The sequence below is a fragment of the Melanaphis sacchari genome, unplaced genomic scaffold (assembly GCF_002803265.2).
Source record: "Melanaphis sacchari strain LSU unplaced genomic scaffold, SCAv2.0 Contig4_pilon_pilon, whole genome shotgun sequence".
In the NCBI taxonomy this organism is placed as follows: domain Eukaryota; kingdom Metazoa; phylum Arthropoda; class Insecta; order Hemiptera; family Aphididae; genus Melanaphis; species Melanaphis sacchari.
Window position 1 is genome coordinate 511317 of NW_020271335.1, and position 23560 is coordinate 534876.

At 26.7% G+C, this 23560-nt stretch overlaps 1 protein-coding gene across 6 annotated transcripts in view; it reads left to right on the forward strand.

The window, feature by feature from the left end:
* The window catches only part of LOC112599187 (lachesin-like), a 101980-nt gene that overhangs the window by 22246 nt on the left and 56174 nt on the right, over positions 1-23560 (forward strand). For all 6 annotated transcript variants that reach the window (XM_025345998.1, XM_025346003.1, XM_025345999.1 and 3 more), the window contains exon 3: positions 18483-18566. In XM_025345998.1, the coding sequence (XP_025201783.1) occupies positions 18483-18566 (84 nt within the window). The remainder of the gene's footprint in view (positions 1-18482; positions 18567-23560) is intronic.

Here is a 23560-nt window from a genome sequence, read left to right on the forward strand (position 1 = left end):
TTATTTATTTTTATTTTTTTAATTATTTTATTTATTTTTAGTTATGTAATATATATATGTAAGCTTAAATTTCACATGATTAAAATAAAATAATTTAATAGGTATAATTTTAAAACGACAAATTTGCGTAAAATATATTAATATACGTTTTTAAATTTAACTCATTTTATAGGTATTAGCATATTGAGTATGAAAATTAGTGATGTGTGTATCTATTTCATAAGCAAATTTATTTACTAAAAATCAAGTAAAATATTTAAGCAATTTAAGTAAAATATAACAATATTGTACTATAGATAAACCTATAGACAGATATTTAAAAAAAAAAGTATTGAAGTTTTTTTTAATAATAATATAATTTAAATTAAGATTTTGAAGTAGATATATAGTGTCTATAAATATACGTATATCAAGAAAGTCGCGTCTCTTGAGTTGTTCTTTGACTTTTAATTAAAAAGAATCTGGTACATTATAAAAGTACTTCAAATTAGCCAACATTCGCATAATTCGAGTTCATATTTATTTATTTTCGTCTGCTATACAGATAAACATTATAACACTACTGAATTCAAATTTTAAACAATTTGTTTCCTATTTCTACGTATATTCAAACGTGATTTATGCTTTCAGATTTGAAATTGTATTAACATTTTTTATATGCATTAATATGTTCTTAAAAAAAAATAGATCTACTTAAGTTGATGTGGTTCAATTTTAAGTATTTTAGTATTGGTGAATAAGTGGAACAGACAAGTTATTTCTGCGTAACATTAATTTGTAAAAACTTGATGAAAACCCATTTATTTCTATAAATACATTTTATATGTAAATTAACTTTTTCTTAAGTCGCTAACAATTTGTCAGGCTAATTGCATTTGCAATCAAAAAGAATTAATAATAATTTTGCAAACTATTTTGATTAATCAATTTATAATGTTTAAAGCAAATGCCAAGGCAGTGTACTAACATTTTTTACGCGCATAATATTCAATCATTCAAATAAGGGAAACTATAAATTTTCATTTTAATCAAAAAAAAAAAAAAAAAAATAGGCATAGGTAAATCGATTTTTAAAGATAAGTTTACATAAATCATAAATTAGGAACAAATTCATTTTTATGGATATTGTTATACCTGTATCGTCTAAATTATGAATCAAACAATAATTGGATGTGTACTAATGCCAAGTATAAAGACTATATTAACACGATTTATACTTATGGTACGCATCATTTTTTCTCTAAATTTGCAATAAAAATTTTACATTAATAAAAAGTAACCAAAACTTATCGAATGAAACCGTTAAATTCAATTGTATTTTTTCTTATAAGCAGTGTGATATTTTCTATACACTATGATGAAATTGTAGGTAGTTTTTGTTTGTATATATTCATGTACGATAAACATATTATGTGAATAATACACATTGCCCACGAGACTGCAACAATATAAATTATGGGGAACGATGGTCGGCCGTTCGAGCGTTTTGAGTGTTAAGATTCATACGTAATCGTATTATCATTAATTATGAATAAATTCCTGTGCATAGCGTACAATTGTATAGTAGAATAATAAAATTACCCCATCTGATTAAAAAGTATCAATCGATTTTAGTGAAACAAAAGAAAATAACGTCATAAAGTGTATTTTATAATAAAATATTATCATTCATAGCTATATCACGTAAGAGTTAACATATAGCAGTTACTGTATACATCATTATTATAAATTATTATAACGATATAAGGATCGGAAATTTTCGATGCGCGGTTCGACCTCGCGACCCATTTTCTGTCGCGCCAAGATAAAAGATTTTTAGACAATAATAATAGTAATAATACAATCTCGGTATTTTATCCGGTCTGCGATAGTCTATCGTGTTTTATTTTGTACGTGTTTTCCATATTGCTACAGAAATGTGCACCGAGACTCGCGATGGAGGTAAAAATTAAACGCGCTGCCGTTTCTCTACAAGCTTATTATCATATTTTATGATACACGAGTACTCATATTATTAGTATATACGTAAATATACACTACTATAGGGTGTTATAGTATTTATTCACTTCGACGAAGTGCACTCTAGTTAAGTACGTTACTGAAAAGAAGAGAACGGATTTTTTTCTTCCTCTCTTGTCGCGATCTATACATATATTATATAAATATATTATACATTTCTTAGAACACCACAGATTTCCGGTCACGTTGACGTCCGTTTGCTTTTACTTTTCTCTCCCCTTTTCTCCCAATACACATACATACCCATTAACACTTCTTCACCCCCACACCACGGTCGAGCCGTTTGACGAATGATGTTTCGCGGCAGATACGCGGTTTTTTCGTTATTCCTTCATCATCCCCTTTTCCACCTCTATCAGGGCCACTTTGGGCGATGTGTTCCATTAGACGACTACTGCGTATACATAATGCATGTATTATGCAGTACGCACAACTAGTCTAGGCGCGTGTGTATATTATACTCTGTTGGATGTGCACCACTTTAACGCATCAATCCAGGCGGCGAACGACGAGCGATTTTACGCTATACCCTTTTGCACCAAAATATTATATTCTTTCAATTTTCCTCCGTAGATGTTTGCGTGATACGTTAAAATACACAAGTGTACAATATACCTACATGGTTAGGTATTGTATAGTATATATAAACATATTGGTAATATATATGTAGAGTACGTATATAGCGATCACTTTGTACATATATATTATACACTATACGCGTGAGGTTTGTAGGATTACTATAGTATAGTGGTTTTTCCGAACAAGACGAGTGTACAGAAATATTTTTATCTCAAAAACTTGGCAACAAAAACATTTTGGGCTCGACAGACGCGATACGAAATAGCTCTTTTCCTTCTCTCACACGACTATCACTATATTATATTATGTTAAATGTTTTGTTCGATAGCATATTTTGACGGTTGTACAGTACAAAATAATAACAGTATGATGGACCTTATGTAATAATTTGTCGTTAAATAGTAGCGCTTGCCAACTTAAAAACCAATCTAAATTCATTATTGTTAAGATTGGTATCGTCCTTCCCAGATTATTTGTTAAAGTATTAGTATTTATTATTCTTTTAAAATATTTTCAATAAATAATTTTTATATTTTGTAGACATTTTTTTCAAATTTATTTTTAATGATATAATATATTGAAAGCTTTAGCTACGGTTAATTATGATTACTAGTAAGTTAAGATGCATACAGTAACCTCAAGTCAGCCAAACACTCAAACTTGATGATGCAACAAGCGCCAGAATATTATGATTATTATGTTTTCTTCTATTATTGTTATTTAAAGATATAATTATAATAAAAAAGGACTCACGGGGAGAACTTTTAAAAAACTTTTACGTTTATCCTAACCATGTACAGATCAATATACACTATGATTTAATTTAATCATATTTGTAACTCCGTGTGCGTATTAGTTTCAAATATCGCTGACTTACATCAAGGTCGCAGCTGGAAAACAATTTCGGAGGGCGGCGGGGTCCAGACTCATGAAATCCCTAATTACGGTCTTAACTCTTCTGGTAAGAGGACCTACGTACGTGTATATAATTATGTATATAAATATAATGTTACCGGACTATAAATAATTTTATTAATAAAATCAAGGTCGCTTAAATTTGAAAAAGTTGTTACAAAGTCGCAAAGATCTCATACGACTATACGATATACATAAAGTTTGGATAACATTTTTCTTTTATTTTTGAACTACAACATGAGAATGAACCGCATTAGCATTACTTCCTCTGAAGTTTGGATAATTTGTGAAGTTAATAGAGTCTAATTGTTTCAAACTGAACTGAACGTGGTGTCGGTCATATTTTATAGTTTTCAATTTATTTAAATATTGACATTACCCGACAAATATCGATTGCCCGCGTATTTGTATTACGATTTCGGTGAGTGTTAATATTATTTGCCTACTGTCTAGCTGTTCTAATTAACGTAGTACATTTTATATCAAAAAGACACACTAAATACGCGCTAATGATCTACAATAATTATTTACGATCAAATCGATAGGCGCAATCGACCGCATCAAACGATTTTATATAATACTAGCTGTATTTTCTGACTTCGCCAGAACTAAAATTAATCTATTTTCATATCGTTTTCCATTTATCTTCAAATATGTATTATAAACTAAATAATAATTATTAATATTATGATTTCCTATTAAATTTCTTAATTTTGGATAAGTTTTTTACGCAAACATAAAAAAAACTAGAGCCATATTTAACTTATGTTTAAAAGTCCAACGTAAATTCAATACTGTTAAAATTGGTACCTATTCATCTTAATACATTTATATTATAATTTTTTTTTTAAAAATATATCTGTAAATAATTTTATATTCCATATAACTAATTACTATTACTATTTACTAATTATAATTACATTACTAATAATTATAATAATAGTAATATAATCTATAACCAACAGCGATCATTTAAATGAAAAAAAATAATATTAAATTTTCGTTAACCGAAATTAAATTTATGTATGACGGATAATAACTTTTATAGAATACGGTTCATTAGTTTTTTGAGTTTATATATATAAGAAGATATCTCGGTTAAATTTAGGCTTGCAGCTTGTTTAAATTTGGGATAAAAACACGAATGTTTTTACATTTACCTACAACGAAAATAATATGTTAATATATTTTCATATCAATAAGTCATGTTATAACTATGATAATATAGTATATGTATATTGTGTATACATATAAATTATAATTGCACTTAAAATCTGATCGTTGCTTTTAGATTCCCAGTGAAACAATGAATTGGTTTTATATTAATGTGAGTGTTTTAAATTTTTATTTTTTGTGTCTGTCATACCCTTTTGGATTCGTAATATTGCTTAAATATACAACTTTGAATGTGATTTCTGACAATCTATTGATTGTTAGGTTGGAGAGTGGAGAGTAGTTTGAATTAAAATTCCCATACTTTAATAAAACTAAAAAAAAAAAAAAAAATATGAAAAAATGGTAATATATACGCAATATTGATTTAAAACAAAATCCATTTTGTATCATTTTTTGTTCTATTGTAATTAAAAAATGAATAACTGATAAGTACTTGGAATTTTCATTAAATATTTACATTAGAATTATTAAGATATGGTGTAAATTTCAAGTTTTAAGCAGAGTAAAAATAACATTTAAATTTAATGTTCAATTCTTGATTAATTTTAGTTATAAAAATTACATAATTTTGGAAGTACATAAATACAAATTTTTTTTAGATACTTAAATAGTTATAATTTTTACGAAATTGAATATTTAAATAAATATATATTTATTTTTTTACTAAAGTTATTTTTAGATGGAATTATATAAAAGTAAAAGTATAAACTCTATCGAAAACCATAGTAATCATAAAAATTAATGTCATAGTTTGGATTTTGCCAAAATTTAAATAAATAAGCTTGAGTTTAGTGATTAATAATATGCATTAAAATTGAATTTATATTAAAAATGTGTTATTGAAAGATAAATTATTTAAAACTTTTAGCGCTTGGTTGATATTATTATAAAATCATTTATTTAGTCTTTTAATTAAGTTTGTTATTTTTTTTCATACGTAGAAAATTTGGAAAGTGTTATTTGAATATATTTAGTTTACTTTTTACTATAGGTACATTATATTATTAATGATTACCATTGTATGTTGAAAAAATAAAATGTTCTGATATTCCATTTATTACGGCAGTTTTCTATTCGTATTTAATTTTTATTTGTGTAAAATACTTTTATTATCTGTATTAATATTATATTAGCTATTGATTTCTTGTAGTCTTTATTAATGCTATTAATTTATCTTTGTAAATTATAATTTATAAATGATTTAAAATTGGTTTTAAATTTCATTGTATAAAAATATTTATTTTTATTTTTAAATGTTATATTAAAAATGTAAATTATTATTATTTAGTTTTACTCTTTATAAGTATTGGATATAAAATAGAATAAATAATTCTTTAAAATTATGACAATAGAATAAAGTTATTAATTTAAGTATGTTTTGGAACAATTTTAATCAATAAATATATTAAAAGTATATCAAATAATAGTATTAGATTTCAAGGAACAAGTTATTAGTAAAAATTTGAAAAGTGCGCACAACTTTTGTATATTAAGTTGTATTTCCGTGAAATTATAATAACATTGCATTTGTGATAAAGAACGTGCATAATTGAACATAAAATTGTATACCACAGAATATATTCAGTTTTCTTAATTAAAAATAGTTTAGAAAATTTTAGCGATGTTTAAGTGAAAATAATAAAAAGGGTAATCGCCTTTCTTTTAATTTAGTAAATATATATCCTGCAATATTATTGAAAGTATTTTTATTTTTTTGTTATAGTTTGAAGTTATTACAAAACAACATTTTTGAAAAAAAATATAATATTTTTTACTTTCTTAAGTTTTATTTTTTTAAAGTCAACATATAATTTAATTTTATATTTCTAGCCATATATATATATATTTTTTTTATGAATTTAAATAAATAAAAATCAAATTTTAAACAAGTAGCTATTAATTTAAATAGAGTTCAAAATTTTTAATTTAATATAAATGTTAAATCCTGAAAAAGGACTTTAAAATATTTGAAAAAAAACTAAAAAGAAATTTTATATGTAAAAAAACAATTGAAATGTAGAAATGTGTCATATTTTCGATTAAAATACATGTAAGTGAAAAAACTATGTTTAAAAGTGTTTATCAATTCATCATATTTCTATCAATAAGCTTTTTGTGCTGAAAAAAAAAAAAAACTATAGCAATATATTTTGATTAACATCAACTATACGTCTATTATTGATAATAAACATTTCACATGTGTGGATATTTTTCAGCTTTTAGACATTATCTGTCATTTTAAACCAAAGCTCGTCAATATGTGATATTATCAAATCTTTATGGATTTATACGTGAATAGTGAATGCGTACATAATTATTATTATGAATTCATAATAATATAACTAGCAATTTTTTTAAAAAAGGGGAAAAAGCAAGAATATTTTTTGTCTGGACTGGTTTATCTCTGTTATACAACGTTTAATATGTGCTAGATAGACACATTTGAGGACTGACGACTGACGAGCGATCTTATCTGCACTAAAACAGCGGGAAGCTTGATTAAAGTAATTTAAGGTGTGCTTATAAACCTAGTAGTTATGATGCTACGGTGAACTACTCTTTGTTCTATATAAAGTATTTTCACCTTGATTATGGTTTATATTAGTGATGATAGATTACGAATATCCTTGTTATTGTTGTTAGATTTGAAGTCAACAAAAACAGAAGAAGCGGATGTGTCTGTTGTTGTTTTTTTAATGTTTGCAACACGTTGCGCTCCCTATCGTTTAACTCATCTGTGCCATAATAAAAAGGTTATTTTTTCCGACTGCCTTTTTTCGTTAAATTTTCTTACGTTGTACAGTGATTTTACTTGATAATAATTATCAATTAAATATATTTTAATAGTTATAATACAAATTTAATTAAAACCACTAATAAGTATGAACCTTTCAAGCTCTCTTCAATGAACAATATTATAAATTGTACCCTAATAATTTTACATACTTAGAGATTTTAATAAAATAAGTTCATATAGATGTTTTACTAAAATAAATTGTAGTTAGTATTAATAATATACCCAACCAAATAAAAAAAAAAAAAAATTTAAAGCATAGATAATTATGAAAACAAAAATTAATAGGTTATAAATATGTAAAAATAGTTGTATTTAACAATATTAAAGATTAGGTTGTTTTGGATAAAAAAAAAATAAGTCTGATTGTAATAATAAAAATAAAAATGTTTTCTTATTATTAACAGTTATTTTTACCAATTTATATTATCATTTAATATTTAAAAACAATGTATATTATTGAAAATAATTAAATTATTTTTTAAACAAATGTACTCAAAAAAAATAAAAAAATATCTATACATTTATTATAATTTCTAAAAATATGTATTATTAACTATTATTTGAAAACATTTTTATTGATTATTATTAATAAAAGCAAAATCTGTAACATTGACTGTTAATTGAAAATAATTTGTAGTATAAATATTATAATGTTAATTTATTTAATTAATTATATTTATATTTTTTATATATATTGGTTGATCTTGGGGGGGGGGGGGTTGGCAATTTGTTAGTTGAAAGATTTTATTTTTTTTTTCACTTTGTGAATTTGGCGATGATGGTAGTTTTTATTCAGATTTTTTGGTTTTATAAGAGTGATATCTATACTACTCGTGTAAAAAATAGAGAAAGTACTCACAATATAAATTTAAATAATGAATTGCGTAAATAATAAACAGTGATAATGTAACAAGCGTATTGTATGACTACTGTACTAACACGTCAACACCGTAATGCATTCAATACTTACAATTATATAAATACAAGTACTCGTTCCAAATTCTTTACATCAAAATTTTGGGAAAAATATTCTACTTCAGAATATGAATCCACAAATGTATATTGTCTTTCAAAACTTTAAAAATTGTAAGAACATCATTTTTAAAAACTTAAATAATTGTTGAGATAATTTTGAGTATTAACTGTTAACAGAAAATCACTGAGTATAAGTGATATATAAGAAATGTTTATAACGTACATTTTCCTTGGACATACTACTGTCAGATACTATGTACTAATTGGTACATTGCATTTTATTATACGCATGTGAAATTGTATTTTTGCTTTTTAAGTAATTTATTTTTTATACTTTATATTGCTATGACGTACATGCATATTTATGACTTACAACTTGCGTATATAAAGTTTTTTTACATGTTTTTAATTTAAACGCATAATAAATAATAATTCTTCTGTAACATTACACCTTTTTTTGAATTTTTTGTAACCATATAAAAGTCATGTTAAAAAGTTTTCGAATATGTACAAGTATATGTATTACGTTTCAAGTAAACGGAATGGAAAATTATAAAATTAATTTAATTTTGATTTTTTATTGTCTTTTACATTGAATGATGCACTTTTTATTCTGTTTAACGATAATCAGACTACAGTAGTATTGATTATAACAGTCAATATTAATCATATACAAAGAGTAGATGCATTTTTACCGATTTGGTTATATCGTAATTATATTCTATTCACATGTTCATTTAAGATCTATGTATTATATAATGTTATAATAATACTAAATTTGGACAATAATATTTTTAACTAGAAAGGTAAATGGTATGAGTTTATAATATTTACACGCTTGAAAATGTTAGTTAAATTAACATCATCAAATTTATTAAATTTTGTGATTCGTTTATTCTACATGTACATAGGTATATATATATATATATGTTATACTAACACTGGAAATGATCAAAATTATGCTGAAAACTTGTTTTATTATTATTGATATTATTTTTAGTTGTTTTTTAGTATATAAAGTGTAGCTATAGGGCTTTAAACGATGGTGTTATGAATAGAAACTATAGTTAGGATACATAAATGTAACGTCCCTTAAACGATAAAAATTTCGGACTTTGTGGGTACCCTCCCCACAGGGTCTCAGTCTTGTGTGAGCGCGCGTAGTCGTCGATAAGAAGCTTTGTCCTAACTGCGTGGGAGATGAAGCGCATAAAATATATATAAAGAAGGACCAGGCAGGAATCGTATCGATACGCACACACATACACGCACTCAGTGTTATCATCTGAAGATTTATGACATTATATTATTCCATATGTATTTCCATAAAACGCCCGTTTTCGCAACATCTTTGCTGGACTGCGGATTGTCGTCGGTGTTTACACACACACAAATACACGTGCGATCGGTGGAAACCGTTTACCGCGCTCGCGGTATACGAAGAGAGAGTGAGTCATATACACGCACATAAGTACAGAGAGAGAGAAAGAGAGAGAGAGAGAGAGAGAGAGAGAGAGAGAGAGAGAGAGAGAGAGAGAGAGAGAGAGTGAGAGAGATCGTAACTATAATATTGTATACTCGTATATCATAAGAATTTTATATTTTTTTTTCTTTTTAGTTTATTTTTTATTTTCAATAATTTCCCATCGCGAATTTCGTTTTTCCCGACCACATATGAGCTGCAACTTTTGTCTCCGTGCGTTTGGCTATTCGGATTTATCCTCCATAATAATCTAATAACGTTCGAAATATAAGCCCCGCGGGGTCGATCGCGCCACCGTGCATCATCATCAGCCAACAGATGTGACGTTGGCCGTATAGAGTAGACGTTGTTTTCTATATATTTCTATTATATCATCTGCGGGTCATATAATAATATAATAGTTGCCATACGTACACACCCACGCACATTATTTGAGAGTTCGCATTCGGATTTATTGATTTGTCCTGTTGGTCGAAAATGCGTCTAGTAAAGAAATTCGAATTTTGGTATTATATTGTATTGTATTTTTTTTTTTTTTTGTTGAGAAGTCGATTTCATTTTTTATTTCCACGAAAACGTTATCGGCTTTTTAATATCATATATAATATAAATTATTGGTTCACATAGTGATTCCTATCTCATATTATACACTTTAATATAATATTTATTACCGTAATAGTCAGTCGTAAATAATTATAAACGTATTATAATATATTATTTTCAAAAATATTTTAATAACATAAACTCGTATTTTTTATACAAGTGATGTTGTGGCAATTGACAATAGTATACCTACTCTTTTTTCGTGTTATTTGACGATGACGATAAAAATGAAATGACTATTATTATAACCACGTAAAAAATAAATTACAATTACAAAAATTCATTCCAACTGCGTATGTATATAATACTAAACATAATCATAATATTATGTATGTATACTGTATAGCCTGCCAATAACAATGCTATAGTAATTGCATTCGTCATATATTAAGCTTCGTCGATGCGTGTGATCTTTGTTTATTGATTTTGTTGAACCATAAATAAAATATGTACACGCAAAACATATTTTAATTAAAAGTCTTGTACAAACTAATAATTTTTGATATATTAATTTTTCACATTTGTTATCGATTAATTTACGTTATTTATAACTGTTTTAAATGCTTGATAAATTATGATTGTGTGTATTATTAATGTATCTATAAATCATATATTTTTATATTAATATCTTATACTAGTAAGATCGATTAAAATCGTTGCTTACAAAAGATGTAGGCAACTACAACCAGTGCTCGAATTGGAAAAAAAATTGAGGACGGACGCTGGTTTTAGTTCAGAAAACACCGTTCCATAGCAGATAAATTATAAAGTAACCCGTTGTGGACTTTGTCCCCCCACCCCCACACATTTAGTAAGGCACTATAAGGTAGTACATAAAGCCGTAGTAGGTATAATCATAACATTTATTTACTATCATTATAAACTTATTTTAAAAACAAATTATAATATAACTAATTACAGAGATAAGTATTATTCTTTAATTAAATTCCACAATGACTTGTATGCATTTTCTTCAGTAATTTTGATCCTTTTAGGACAATTTTCTTCTTCAGCTGTTCGTTTGCCTTTCTTCACCCACGATTCAATCCATTTTGTTGTGTTAATCTTGTCAATTGGCGGACCAACACAATTTATAAACACTAATGATGAAATATGTACTGATCCCAAAGAATTTCTTTTGGGGGATACAATTTCATTCATCGAACTGAATGAACGCTCACATTCAGAAGATGAAATTGCTATACACTTAATTGCAGTAGTTAGTAGTTTAAGATCTTCAACATTATCTTCTTTTGTGTCTTTGAATTGACGGAAGCCTCTTACTGAAGTGATCTCATCAACTTTAAATTTTTTAGACAATCGGCGTATACAATCATCACCATATTGTATATTGAAGTTATCGGGCCAATTTTTGGGAACAAAAATATCTAAGTCAGACAATAATTGGTCATACTCTTCTTGAAATTTAGAAGAAGCATTATTAGAAGAATTTGATGACTGTGTAGTGAATAATCTTGATTTAAGATTGTTTGAAAGACTTCTAAAAAATTGAGAAGAATTGATTTTTTGAACGCTTTTGTGAAATGTAAGTTTTACTCCTTTAAAACTCATTTCCTGAGACGCTAAATTTACTTCTTTAAGTTTTGGTCCCGCCGTTTCAACCATGCTTTCAATAACACGAATTGTTCTCTCAATTACAGTATGCGCTGAAGTCAAACTCAAATCTCGGTTTTGTAGTTGACATGATAAATCAGACAACTCATGTAAAGCATCAAGTAATATTCCTAGATTCAGTATAAAATCATTGGACGTTAACATTTTATTTAAACCTGCATACTTTGATCTTTCTTTTGTGTCTCTTGTATTATCCAAAGAAGCTTCAAGAAAATGTTTATGTAGGACAGCAAAATTATTCCATACAGCACGAACCGTTCTATAACTAGATGCTACCCATCGAATAGTAAATATTTTTCCTATCTTTAAAATCCTTTGTTCTAATGATTCTGCACATTCATTAAGTTCTCTCATATTCTTCGGAGACTGGTGATAAAGAGAATATAATTTTTCAAAAAAACATTGGAAATGGTTGACACCATTTACTTCTTTCAGTGTGTCGCTTACGGCAAGTTCTAACCGGTGATTGCAACAATGCCACACAATAAGGTCAGGAAAATGGTTTAGAAGTAAAGCACCAACTCCAGCTTTCCTACCCAACATAGTAGATGCTCCATCGCTTACAAAGCCCACTAAATTATTTTTCAGAAACCCCAAATTAATATTATATTTAAATAAATTGTCAAGTATAGCGGTTTTTATCGATTCAGCCGTTGTACAATCCAATTCGACTATATCAAAAAAAAAAGTACTGACTTCAAGAGCATCTTCAATGGCACACCTTAAACATATTACCAACATTGTTTTTTTGCTTAATGTTGTTGATTCGTCGACTATAATACATAATTTCCTGTTATTTTCAATGATATCTTTACACATTTTAATCCTCATTTCATTTGCAATATGATCAATTATAGTGGCACAGGATTTATCAGATTGCAAAACTCTACCCATTGAAATACCATTTAAAACTTGTAGGTCAACCAATTTTGGCATGTCGACATATGGACGCTGATTTTTAGCAATAAAGTAGGCGGTGCGAAATATTTTTTCTGTTGTTTCAAATTGCAATTTTGTAGTTTTTAATACATGCAATTCAAAAGTTTCTTGCTTACTACGTTCAATTATGCTCTCGGCAGAAATATGTGGCTGACTCCCTTTATGTTTCGAAATTTTTTTTCTCAAGCTAGCTTGTTGTTTGGTAATGGTATCCCCAGATGGAGCAATATTACATTGAGTCCATTCCGATGATACTCGAACATGAGACTCTGGTTTCTTTTCAATATTTAAATTCACCTTTAGACATAATTTACAACCCAATTTTTTATTTTTAAAATATATCCAAGGATATTCTTCACAAAAATATTTTATTTGTTTCAAGTCCCAACATTCAGGAGGTTCGTTGTCACTAATGCAGTTAGTTGGCTGATGAATAATACCAGTAGTACTAGTTTTGAGGACATTATATTGTATATCTATTTTTGTAAAAAAAAAAAAAAATTTAAAAAAAAATTACTCCATGTGTTACCTATTTTAATCATCCAAATTAAAATTAATTTACAATACAATTAATTAATTAATTGAATTAATTAAAATGATTTTAATTATAAATGTTATACTGATTTTAATAAAATCAATATAATATTCAAATAAAATATTACATTGATAAAAAAACTTAATCATTATAGATATATCATTATATTCAACAACTTGTTAACAAAACACAAATTGCTTAATAACAACATTTAACACAAGCATTCACCTTTATATTTATATAAAAATTAAGTAAAAAAACCATTATAATGTATGACACAGCTATGCAACATCTTTATTATAAATACAAGTTAAATGTACAATTACCAATTTATTAACAAATATAAAATTAGAAACACAGGCTACAATGTACACCAAGCTACACATATAATTAATAATAAACAAGTATAACAATAAAAATAACAAAACAACTTTATTTTTAGAGGTTAAATACAAAATATTTTATTATCACTTTAAACACATATAATATTATAACATATTAGTCATTAGGCACACATCTAATATCAAATTGTAATATAAATGTTATTATATTAATTACTTATAAGTTATAACTATAAAACACATACCAATTCAATTTTGTTATAATTGAAAAAACTAAATAGGTACCTAAATTTAAACTAATTTCCTCCAAATCAACTGAAGACTTCTCTTTTCCTAGAAAAAAAAAATTAATAATCATTAACTTATTTTTTTGATAGGTATCATTATAAATTACAACAGTATAAAAACATAATAATATTTATGATAATTTATAAATAATGACAAAAATGGTCTTTTAGAATAGAAATAATTTATAAGACAGATTAGTTTAATTTGTAAAAAAATACTTAGGTACTATAGTATTATTAGTATTACCTTCTTGAGATGCAGCCGAAGGAAGATCCACTGAATCGTCTCGCGAATTCAATCCATCTAAATATTCAACAAAAATGTTAATAAGATGAGAAATTTATGATTAATAGTTCATTGCAATTTATATTTATCTAGCCAATAGGTTATTCACTTACCTGTTGTATTCCCAACAATCACGTTGTCACTATCACTAATTTTTGGTTTTTTTTTTTGAAAAAAATCATATAATGTTTTTCTTTTTTCACTCATGGTGTTAATTTTAATTGACTTAAAGATTAAACAAAAAGTTCTCAAAAGTAGAAACACCTATACGGCTATATAACCGAACTCGCTTTAAAATTATTATACGTGCAATGAGAATGTTAACAACAGAATATAAGATGAACAGTCATAGTGAACACGATGAAACGAAAACCAACGCGCTGATAATAATCATTCGGTATTCTATGAAAAACAATAACCACTGTGCTCATATCAGCTCGATAGTTATCGATAGTATTATATTATTTTCATATTTTATCTTGATCCGTGATTGTCGTCAACGATAACCGTTTTCTAGGAAAAAATAACCATTAATTTGCAGTTTGCTATAGAAAATAAAAATAATCGAAAACAAAATCCAAATACACCGTTCGAAAGAAAATATCTCTAGGGGGGACGCATTTTTAGCGTTCTTTGCTTATTTAAATGAAGGGGGACGCTAAAACCTCCAAAAAAATGAAAGCGGACTCCGTCCGCCTGCGTCCCCCCCCCAATTCGAGCACTGACTACAACCCCGATACTCTACACGCCAAACCAGATTCGTGTATTTTACGTGTTTTAACCTGTGCCGTAGCATAGGATTTGTGATTAAACTGGAACTGGAACCGACGACGGCCATATAAATCTTCGGAATAAAATAATAATTAAACCATCAATTTTTTAGGCTTAAATTTTATAATATAAACTGAAATAAAAACGATTAAAATTTTTTGGAGGAGGGAAGATTTTAGATAAACTTAGAAGGTCTTATAACTATTGATATTTTTTCAATCATCCATTCCACATAGTATAACTTAGAAAAAGTCAGTAAAAATATATTAAGTAGTATGAATCGAAAATTGTCTAATTAGTAATAATCAATTATGGAAATTTATTATAGTCGTACAATATTTCCTTTTACTCTTTATAAAGCTAAGACTTTTTGTCTCTAACCATATTTTGATCTCATAGACTGACTTGTTTAAAAATCTTAATTGAGCTATTTAATTTTTCATAGTTCCTGTAGCAGTATAGCTACTTATAATTTACAACTGTTTTGATCAAAAGATAAAATTTAAAAAATAATTTTTACAATGTTGTTTTTTTATAAACATTTCACTTTTAAAAGTATTTTTTAATATTCTGTATTTTTTTCAATGTAATTATTTTTAAATTTTAGTGTCGATTTAAGTTTTAGCGTTATTTTCTCCTAATTTTTACACACTAATGTGTTAACATTAAGTGTTAAAAAATTTTAAATGTATTAATATATGTGCGCAAATGAGTTTCCACCATACAAATGTTATTATTTAAATAAATGCTTATAAAGTTATCGTTATTTTCTATCGATGAACGAAGATGTTATACCTTGCATATGTTGTAAAATGAATTCTTAACTTAAAAATCACATTGTTTTAATGTAAAAATTATAACAAAGAAGCTTACCTAACAGTTTTATTACACGTCATATTAATTTTTGTTTATTGTAATTTATATTCCATTATTATGTATGAAGTTATTCATTAGAAAAATAAAAATCTTAACAAGAATTTGTAGATACTTGTAAACTGTTTTCTCATGAATTATAATATTTTATTCTCATATAACAATTGTATAAAGTGCGATTCTTTCAGATAGTATACACTATAATACATAAAAAAAAAAATAATAATAATAATAATAGTAGTAGTAATAATAAACGACTTAAAGAAAAAGAAAAAACTTTGGTTGATAAAAAAACAATTTTTCAAACAGTAGCAGCTTATTGAAACAGCACCGTATTGAATAGTTAAAGGTTTATGGTCTTTTAAACTCGTCCACCTTTCATTGAGTTTTTTAATTAACATCTATGTGAATTTTGAAAGACGATGTGTTGATAAGAAAATTATATTATTATTAACTAGGAAATAATATGTTCATCATATGTAATATGTATGTATACTATACATTGTATAAATATAATATTGATAGTATATACAAAATTTATTTATGTTTAAGTAAATTAAGTTAAAAATGTTATAAAAATTTATTTTTAAGTTTAATTTTGTGTTAATTGTTCTTAGTCAATGAAATATGTTAATAATATAGGTTAGCAATAAAATTAAGTTAATTATAATCTTTGTCGTCGTAGCTAGTCCTTATAATGATGATACATTGAGACTATATTATACAAGTTAGTAATAATTCATCGATATTAATGATGGAATTTTTAAATACATTTTTATTTTTACTTTTAAGTATTTAAATTTAATTTTAGAACGAGTAAGCTCATAAGTGAGCAGAAACAATACAATTTAATATAAATAACAATTTATTGGAGAAGAAATCTCATTTAGATATTACTTAAAAATTCTAAGTTGGAAGTATTTAATAATTATTTTGATACCGATAGTCTGTATTTATTTATTATCGGTATCAATGTTATTATTTTTGATGAATCTAGAACAGTCTACCAATTTAGGAAAATTTAATATTTTTTAAAATCGTGAGGGAGGGAAGAGTTAAAAAGAAAAAAAATAGCGTGCTTATAATAATAAAAAATTATAGTTTTACAATTTGTTTTAGAGTAGAGGATTTTAACCTTTGTGTAGTCGTAAACCACTATTATATAGCTTATACATTTTTAGGACTATGGACCATTTGTGTTTTGTGTTTGTATGTGGTTTACTGGTTTAAATACTCGTGCATATCATCAAAAATAGAATTTTTGGTTATTTCATAGATCAGCGGTCACCAACCAGTGATTCACAGTAAAAATTTGGATTTGAACCTTATTTGTAATGTTGTGTTTATAATCATAATATACAAAAGTATTGTATAATGTCACTGTACAGTTCACGACAAATAAAAATAAACGAGTAGTAATATTGTCATTATTATCGCATGTTAGAAAATAAATAGATTTAATATCGTTAATGCAATACGTTCTAAGAATACTAATGATTCGAATTCAGTCTTCGTTTTAACTTTTTTTTTTTGAGAATTTATATTAATTAAACTAACTTAAATAATTTTGTTATAAATAAAAAACCCTTTATTGATATTTTATAAAATATGCGTTAATTTAATTTTTTTTTAATTTGGTATTTAAAACTTATGAGTGTAAGTGGTCTGTAGGATTTAGAGTTATTGATTTAGTGGTCTGTAAGATCCAAGAGGTTGGCGACCGCTGACATAGACTAATACACTTTGGATTGAGGACAGTTATGTATCCATTATTTTCAGTAATTACTTTGGAACTATATTTCAGGCAACAATGGTAATAAATTACCGAATCACAGAAGGTATATTGGTTGTATTTTCAAACACCAAATATACTGGATAATAGTTAATAAATAAATAATACCAGTGTCCGATAATAATTACTAGTATAATATACATTATGACAATAGTAGTAGATGTAGAATTTAATTATTATAAAACTAAAAACGTTGATGAATTAACGTGCATTTATTTTAGCTAATTGTAACTAGGCTTATCCAGAATAATTTTATTTCATAATTTTATATTGGTATACAGGCTATAGAAGTATAGAGTGCAAATAGTGGTTATTGTTTTGGTTTTTTATTTTGCAAAAAAAAAAATAAAAAGTTAGCTAGTACCACATTGTGTCAACCATAATAGTAATAATTGGTACCTAACGTGTATAAAATACATTAAAATATATGACGAAATATAATATTATGTTATTGTAAACGTGTTTTTGTGTTGCAGGTGTTATCATAGTCGGCAGTAGTTCACAGCAGACGGGTAAAGAAGTCGATCCGAACGCTAATTCGGTGAACCAATTCAGTCATGGTGAGTGCGAATAAGCAATACAATATAAAATACATCATAACAATATTAAACCATACAGCACACACCGTGCATTAAACAGAAATGTTAATTAAGTTCTAAAAGCGACTGGAATAATAAATAACATTGTGGATGAGTGTGGGTGTATTAGTCCTGTGGTTTAACTGTGTCCGGCCAATAGACGTTGTGTGGACCAGTGTGCGTCCGTAAACGTATTTGTGCGGTAATTTCATGGTCAACCGCGCTGAGGTACGGTTTTTTTTTTACCCCATGCCACTGCGTAAACGTAACGAATTGTTGTATATTATATAGTTGACGATGCATACATCGTATGGACTTTTATTATGTCACACTCTCTGTTTTGCGTCATTTGTGTGCACGTATCTATATAGATGTATTTTACAGAAAGAGTAGGTATATACAAATATAATATCATAATATCTCATTTTTTAAAGTTGATCGTAAAATGCGAAGAGGAGAATAGAAGAGGGAGGCGCGTAGTGAATAAAATGCACCTCAAATACACATAAATAATATAATACATAGTATCAAGTGATTCATGTTAAGCACTTCAAACAATAAAAGTAAAGTTATTGAAAATTGTTTTTCTTTTATAATTTTGTTTAATTACAGATTAACTTTTTGTAAAAAACATAATTTTTTAATTTTTTATTGTTCTAATTTTTTTTAAGTTTTAATTTTTTTAAATTACAAGATACATTTTTTATTGTATATCCTGAATAAAAATATTTAAATAAATAAAATTCAAATTACAAACTGATAGTTAATTAGTTTATTAAAGTATTTTAAGTTAAGTTGAGCAAAGTATACTGCATCAATATTTTGCGAAGTACCCCTGTACCCACGACGCTCATTTAAATGCTAAATACTTATAATTATTCATAGACAACCCGCCCTAAATTTGGTTTGAATAAATCAAAATGTTCAAGAAAACCATCTATTTCATAATGTACAGTTGAAAGATTGATTATCATTAAAAAAATTGAGTTTTTAGCAAACAATTGTGTAAACGATCTAAATATTGCGCTTATGTATACTTAAAATTTCCAAAAACCATAACTTGAATATATTCTCTATTAAACAAATAAAATAGAAATTAACATATTTGGCAAATAATTCTGTATAAGTATAATATATATATATATATACGTTTACTGAGTGTATGTGCGTAGTAACGATGTCACTATATGGAAGAAGACTGACACGAAGAGAGACACAGAGAAAGAAAGAGAGATTGACTGCGTAGGTTTAGAAAGAGAGTGAGTGGAAGAACCGAACTTAAAACACGATAAATCTAGTGGCGCGTTGGACACGGGTGGCGCCGCCGCCGTCGTTGTCGTCGTTGTCGGTGCGAAAAGGGGTAGCGGGGTCTCGTATTTTATACCTGTACACTGCGGGGTGAGAGCGCACCAGTCCCCCAAGACTTAAGTCGATCCTTCCGTTTCCGACCCTCAAGCCCAATGAATATCTTCGCGTTCGGCCACCATAACTACCTCTCAGAGATAACGGTTTAATTAAGTAATAATTTAACACGTAGCGCAGCCCGCCAACCAACCGAGTGTTGTGTACACGTATTATATACACACACACACACACACACACAAACATATATACCGCTCGAGAAAGCGCAACATTTATACGGTCTGTGAACAATGGTTTCTGATGCCACTGATGCTGTTCAGGGGTTTCCGACGTTGTACCAGTGGTGGTGGCGGTGGCGGCGTCACGTACCCATTGGCGTAGATTACGACGAGTGATTTCGCCACGCGAGCATATTGAGTGGCGGTCGCGGTGCTTGTAGGGGTAGTTTCACCCCCACCAGGGGGTAGTTCTGATGGTGATACGCATATTATACGCGTTACATGTATTTATAGGTACGCTGTTTCATGGCTCGAAAGAGAATGTCACGAAAATAATATAATACCTATTAATATTATCGCATAATATTCTATATGATTGCGTAAGAAACGAGTCAATTAATTTTTTTTTTTTTTTTTAATAACCAATATTGAGCGATACCCGTTTAAAAATAACGATAAAATGTTTCGATATTTTTAGCTATTTACCACTTCCATAGAATACTTTTTATTCAAAATCAAATCCTATTTTAATATCACTCTGCAGTTATAATACAATTTCAAGTCTCGAGCAATAATATTTTTAAAATTATCTCAAACGTCAAAATATATATTACAGTACTGAGAGTGTTATCGATCAGAGTACCAATTATTTAGAGTTATTTCTATTTTCTAATATGAAAAATTGAAAACTAGTTCAAGCCAAAAATACCATTTCACCCGAATAAACAATTATAGGAAAAAAATGAACTATTTCATTCTTAGATAAATTAACGCATTTTTGTTTTGGTAAAAATATCAAATAATTGATTTCTATTTCTTTGTGATTTTTCTGGTATATTTTTTGTCCCTACTTCAATATTTATAGTTATTTATCATAGAAGTATTTATCGTATCTGTACAATGTTTGTTGACCTCAAAAAACACTTCTGTTCTAATAGTTCGCTATACTTTTGAAAACTTATGACAACAGATGACACGAAAAAAAAAAAGAATAACAATAAATGTGGGATTATTTGTGGTAGATAAACTTATATTATTGAGGTTTAGTTAGTATTTCTTGATAAATGAGGTGAAATATAGTTATACCCAAAGCACGCCGCATACAAGCTCGTTGAAGTATGCGGACAAACTATATTTTAAAAGCGGTTTTCGACTTTACTTGACGACTGGGGTTCATTAAAAAGTTTAGTTGCAATTTAAAAATAAATCACCCTGTATAGACAGTAAGCACTGATATCGACAAGTATTTGCGAAGCGATAAAGATCTACTAGATTTCGTGTTATTGAATTTTTTTTCGTGGCGACCGATGTTTGATTTAGTATCTAAATCAAAGATAGATATTTGAACTATAGTAAGTTATAATTTTATCGGTGTCGGTTGTTTTAGTATAGGTACACGAGTATACTCATTGCTGTTACCGTGTACATTTTTCTTTTTTTCTTACGTACATAGTGAATATGACGGACATTAAGATTAGTACTTGTCGTATGTGACTATACGTATTATGTTACTGTTTATCGATTTATTAAAAACGTTTAAATTTATATTTTTTTGAGTTTTATTTTTTAAATTTATTTTAAAGTATAACTATATTATTTAGTTTTCGAATAATTTAATACTTCTAAAATCGAGTCAAGTTAAAATCAAATAAAAAATTTCAAATAGCACATTATTTTTATAAATAAAAAATATTTTAAAAATCAAGTAGTGAAATATTTTATGATATATCGATAATTTAAACTACTTATGATTTATTTTAGTCAAAAAAGCTTGCTTTATCCTAAGTAGTTATTATGTACTATATAGAATTTAAAATGATGAAAATAAATTCTTGGAGTATTGCTTAGAACAATTATTTGTATTGATGGATATGTTCAATTTAAAACTAATCATAATTAAAAGACGTACATATAATAAAAATATATTTTATTATTTTTACTAATTATACACCAATTTGTAAATTAAAACTTTTACAATAATTTTACAATTAGTTATGCATATATTTGGTACAGATTTGACTTAATATAAAATAGATTAAAAGATGCCACTCGGTGGTGGTAGTTTTTTAAAATATGATGGTTAATTACCAGTCATAATTGATACATATTAATTTAAAAGGTTATTACATTTGGGCAGATTTCCAGGGCGAATATTGTTTTAAAGGGGATATTTGCATGCTATGATCTTAGTATTAAGTATGATTGGAGATGTTGTGGGGTACATTTGTTCATAAATTATGTAAATGGAGTGTGTTAATTAGAATCATCAAATACGTAATAGTTTTATAAAAAAAGGTATTTAAAAGTAAATGTAATTGTTGATATATTTTTGCATTTTTGCTAAAAATAATTATCTGTTGATATATAAAATTTCATTTTGATTATTTTGAATTAATTATGATAAACTCGAGTTTTCGAAATGGATGGATTAATTGTCAATAACCTAGAAATTAAATTATCAACATAAAGCCATAAACTTTGCAGTTAATATTATTGTTTATTCGATTGTAATAACTCTATACACACATTTATCCATCCATTTATGTTTGATCTTTATGTTTTCATAATTAATGCGTTTAATCTAGAAATTACAATGTAATTAACTTTATTTTATAGAATATCAATCATAAAATTACTTTGATTTTGTTATAATAAATGTATGTTTTGAATAAAATAAATTGTTGAATATTTATCAATGATAATTTATTAGGTACGATTATGAATTGTTCAAATTCTAAATCTAAAGTTTACTTAAGCATAATTTATTATTGAGTAAGACACATAATTCAAAAAAGCGTGTACTATATTAATATTCGTCCATAAAATGTAAAAACAAACATAATTCAGTTTAAAAATCAAAAGTTGTAATTTAATTTTAATATCGAAAAACAAAATTGAAAGTTAAAGCTAATATTACATGAGCATATTATAATATTAATTACATTTGGGTTGAATAAATTAATAGTTTTATGTATTCCTTAATTCTAATGAATTAGTTGTTAATAGCCATTGAGTATAATGTCTCGAAAACAGTAATTTTTATTTATTTTACTATTTAGGACAGCGGTCGCCAATATCTTAGACCTTACGGACCACTAAATCTATAACTCTTAATCCTACGGACAACCTATACTCATAAGTCTTAAATACCAAATTAAAAAAAATTAAATTAAAGCATATATTATAAAATATCAATAAAGAGTTTTTTTATTCATAGCAAAATTATTTAAGTTAGTTTAATTATTATTGATTCCCCCAAAAAATAAAATAAAAGTTAAAACAAAGACTGGATTCGAATCACTTGTCCTTAAAACGTATTGCGATAACGATATTAGGTCTATTTATTTTCTAACATACGATAATAATGACAATATTACTAGTCGTTTATTTTTATTT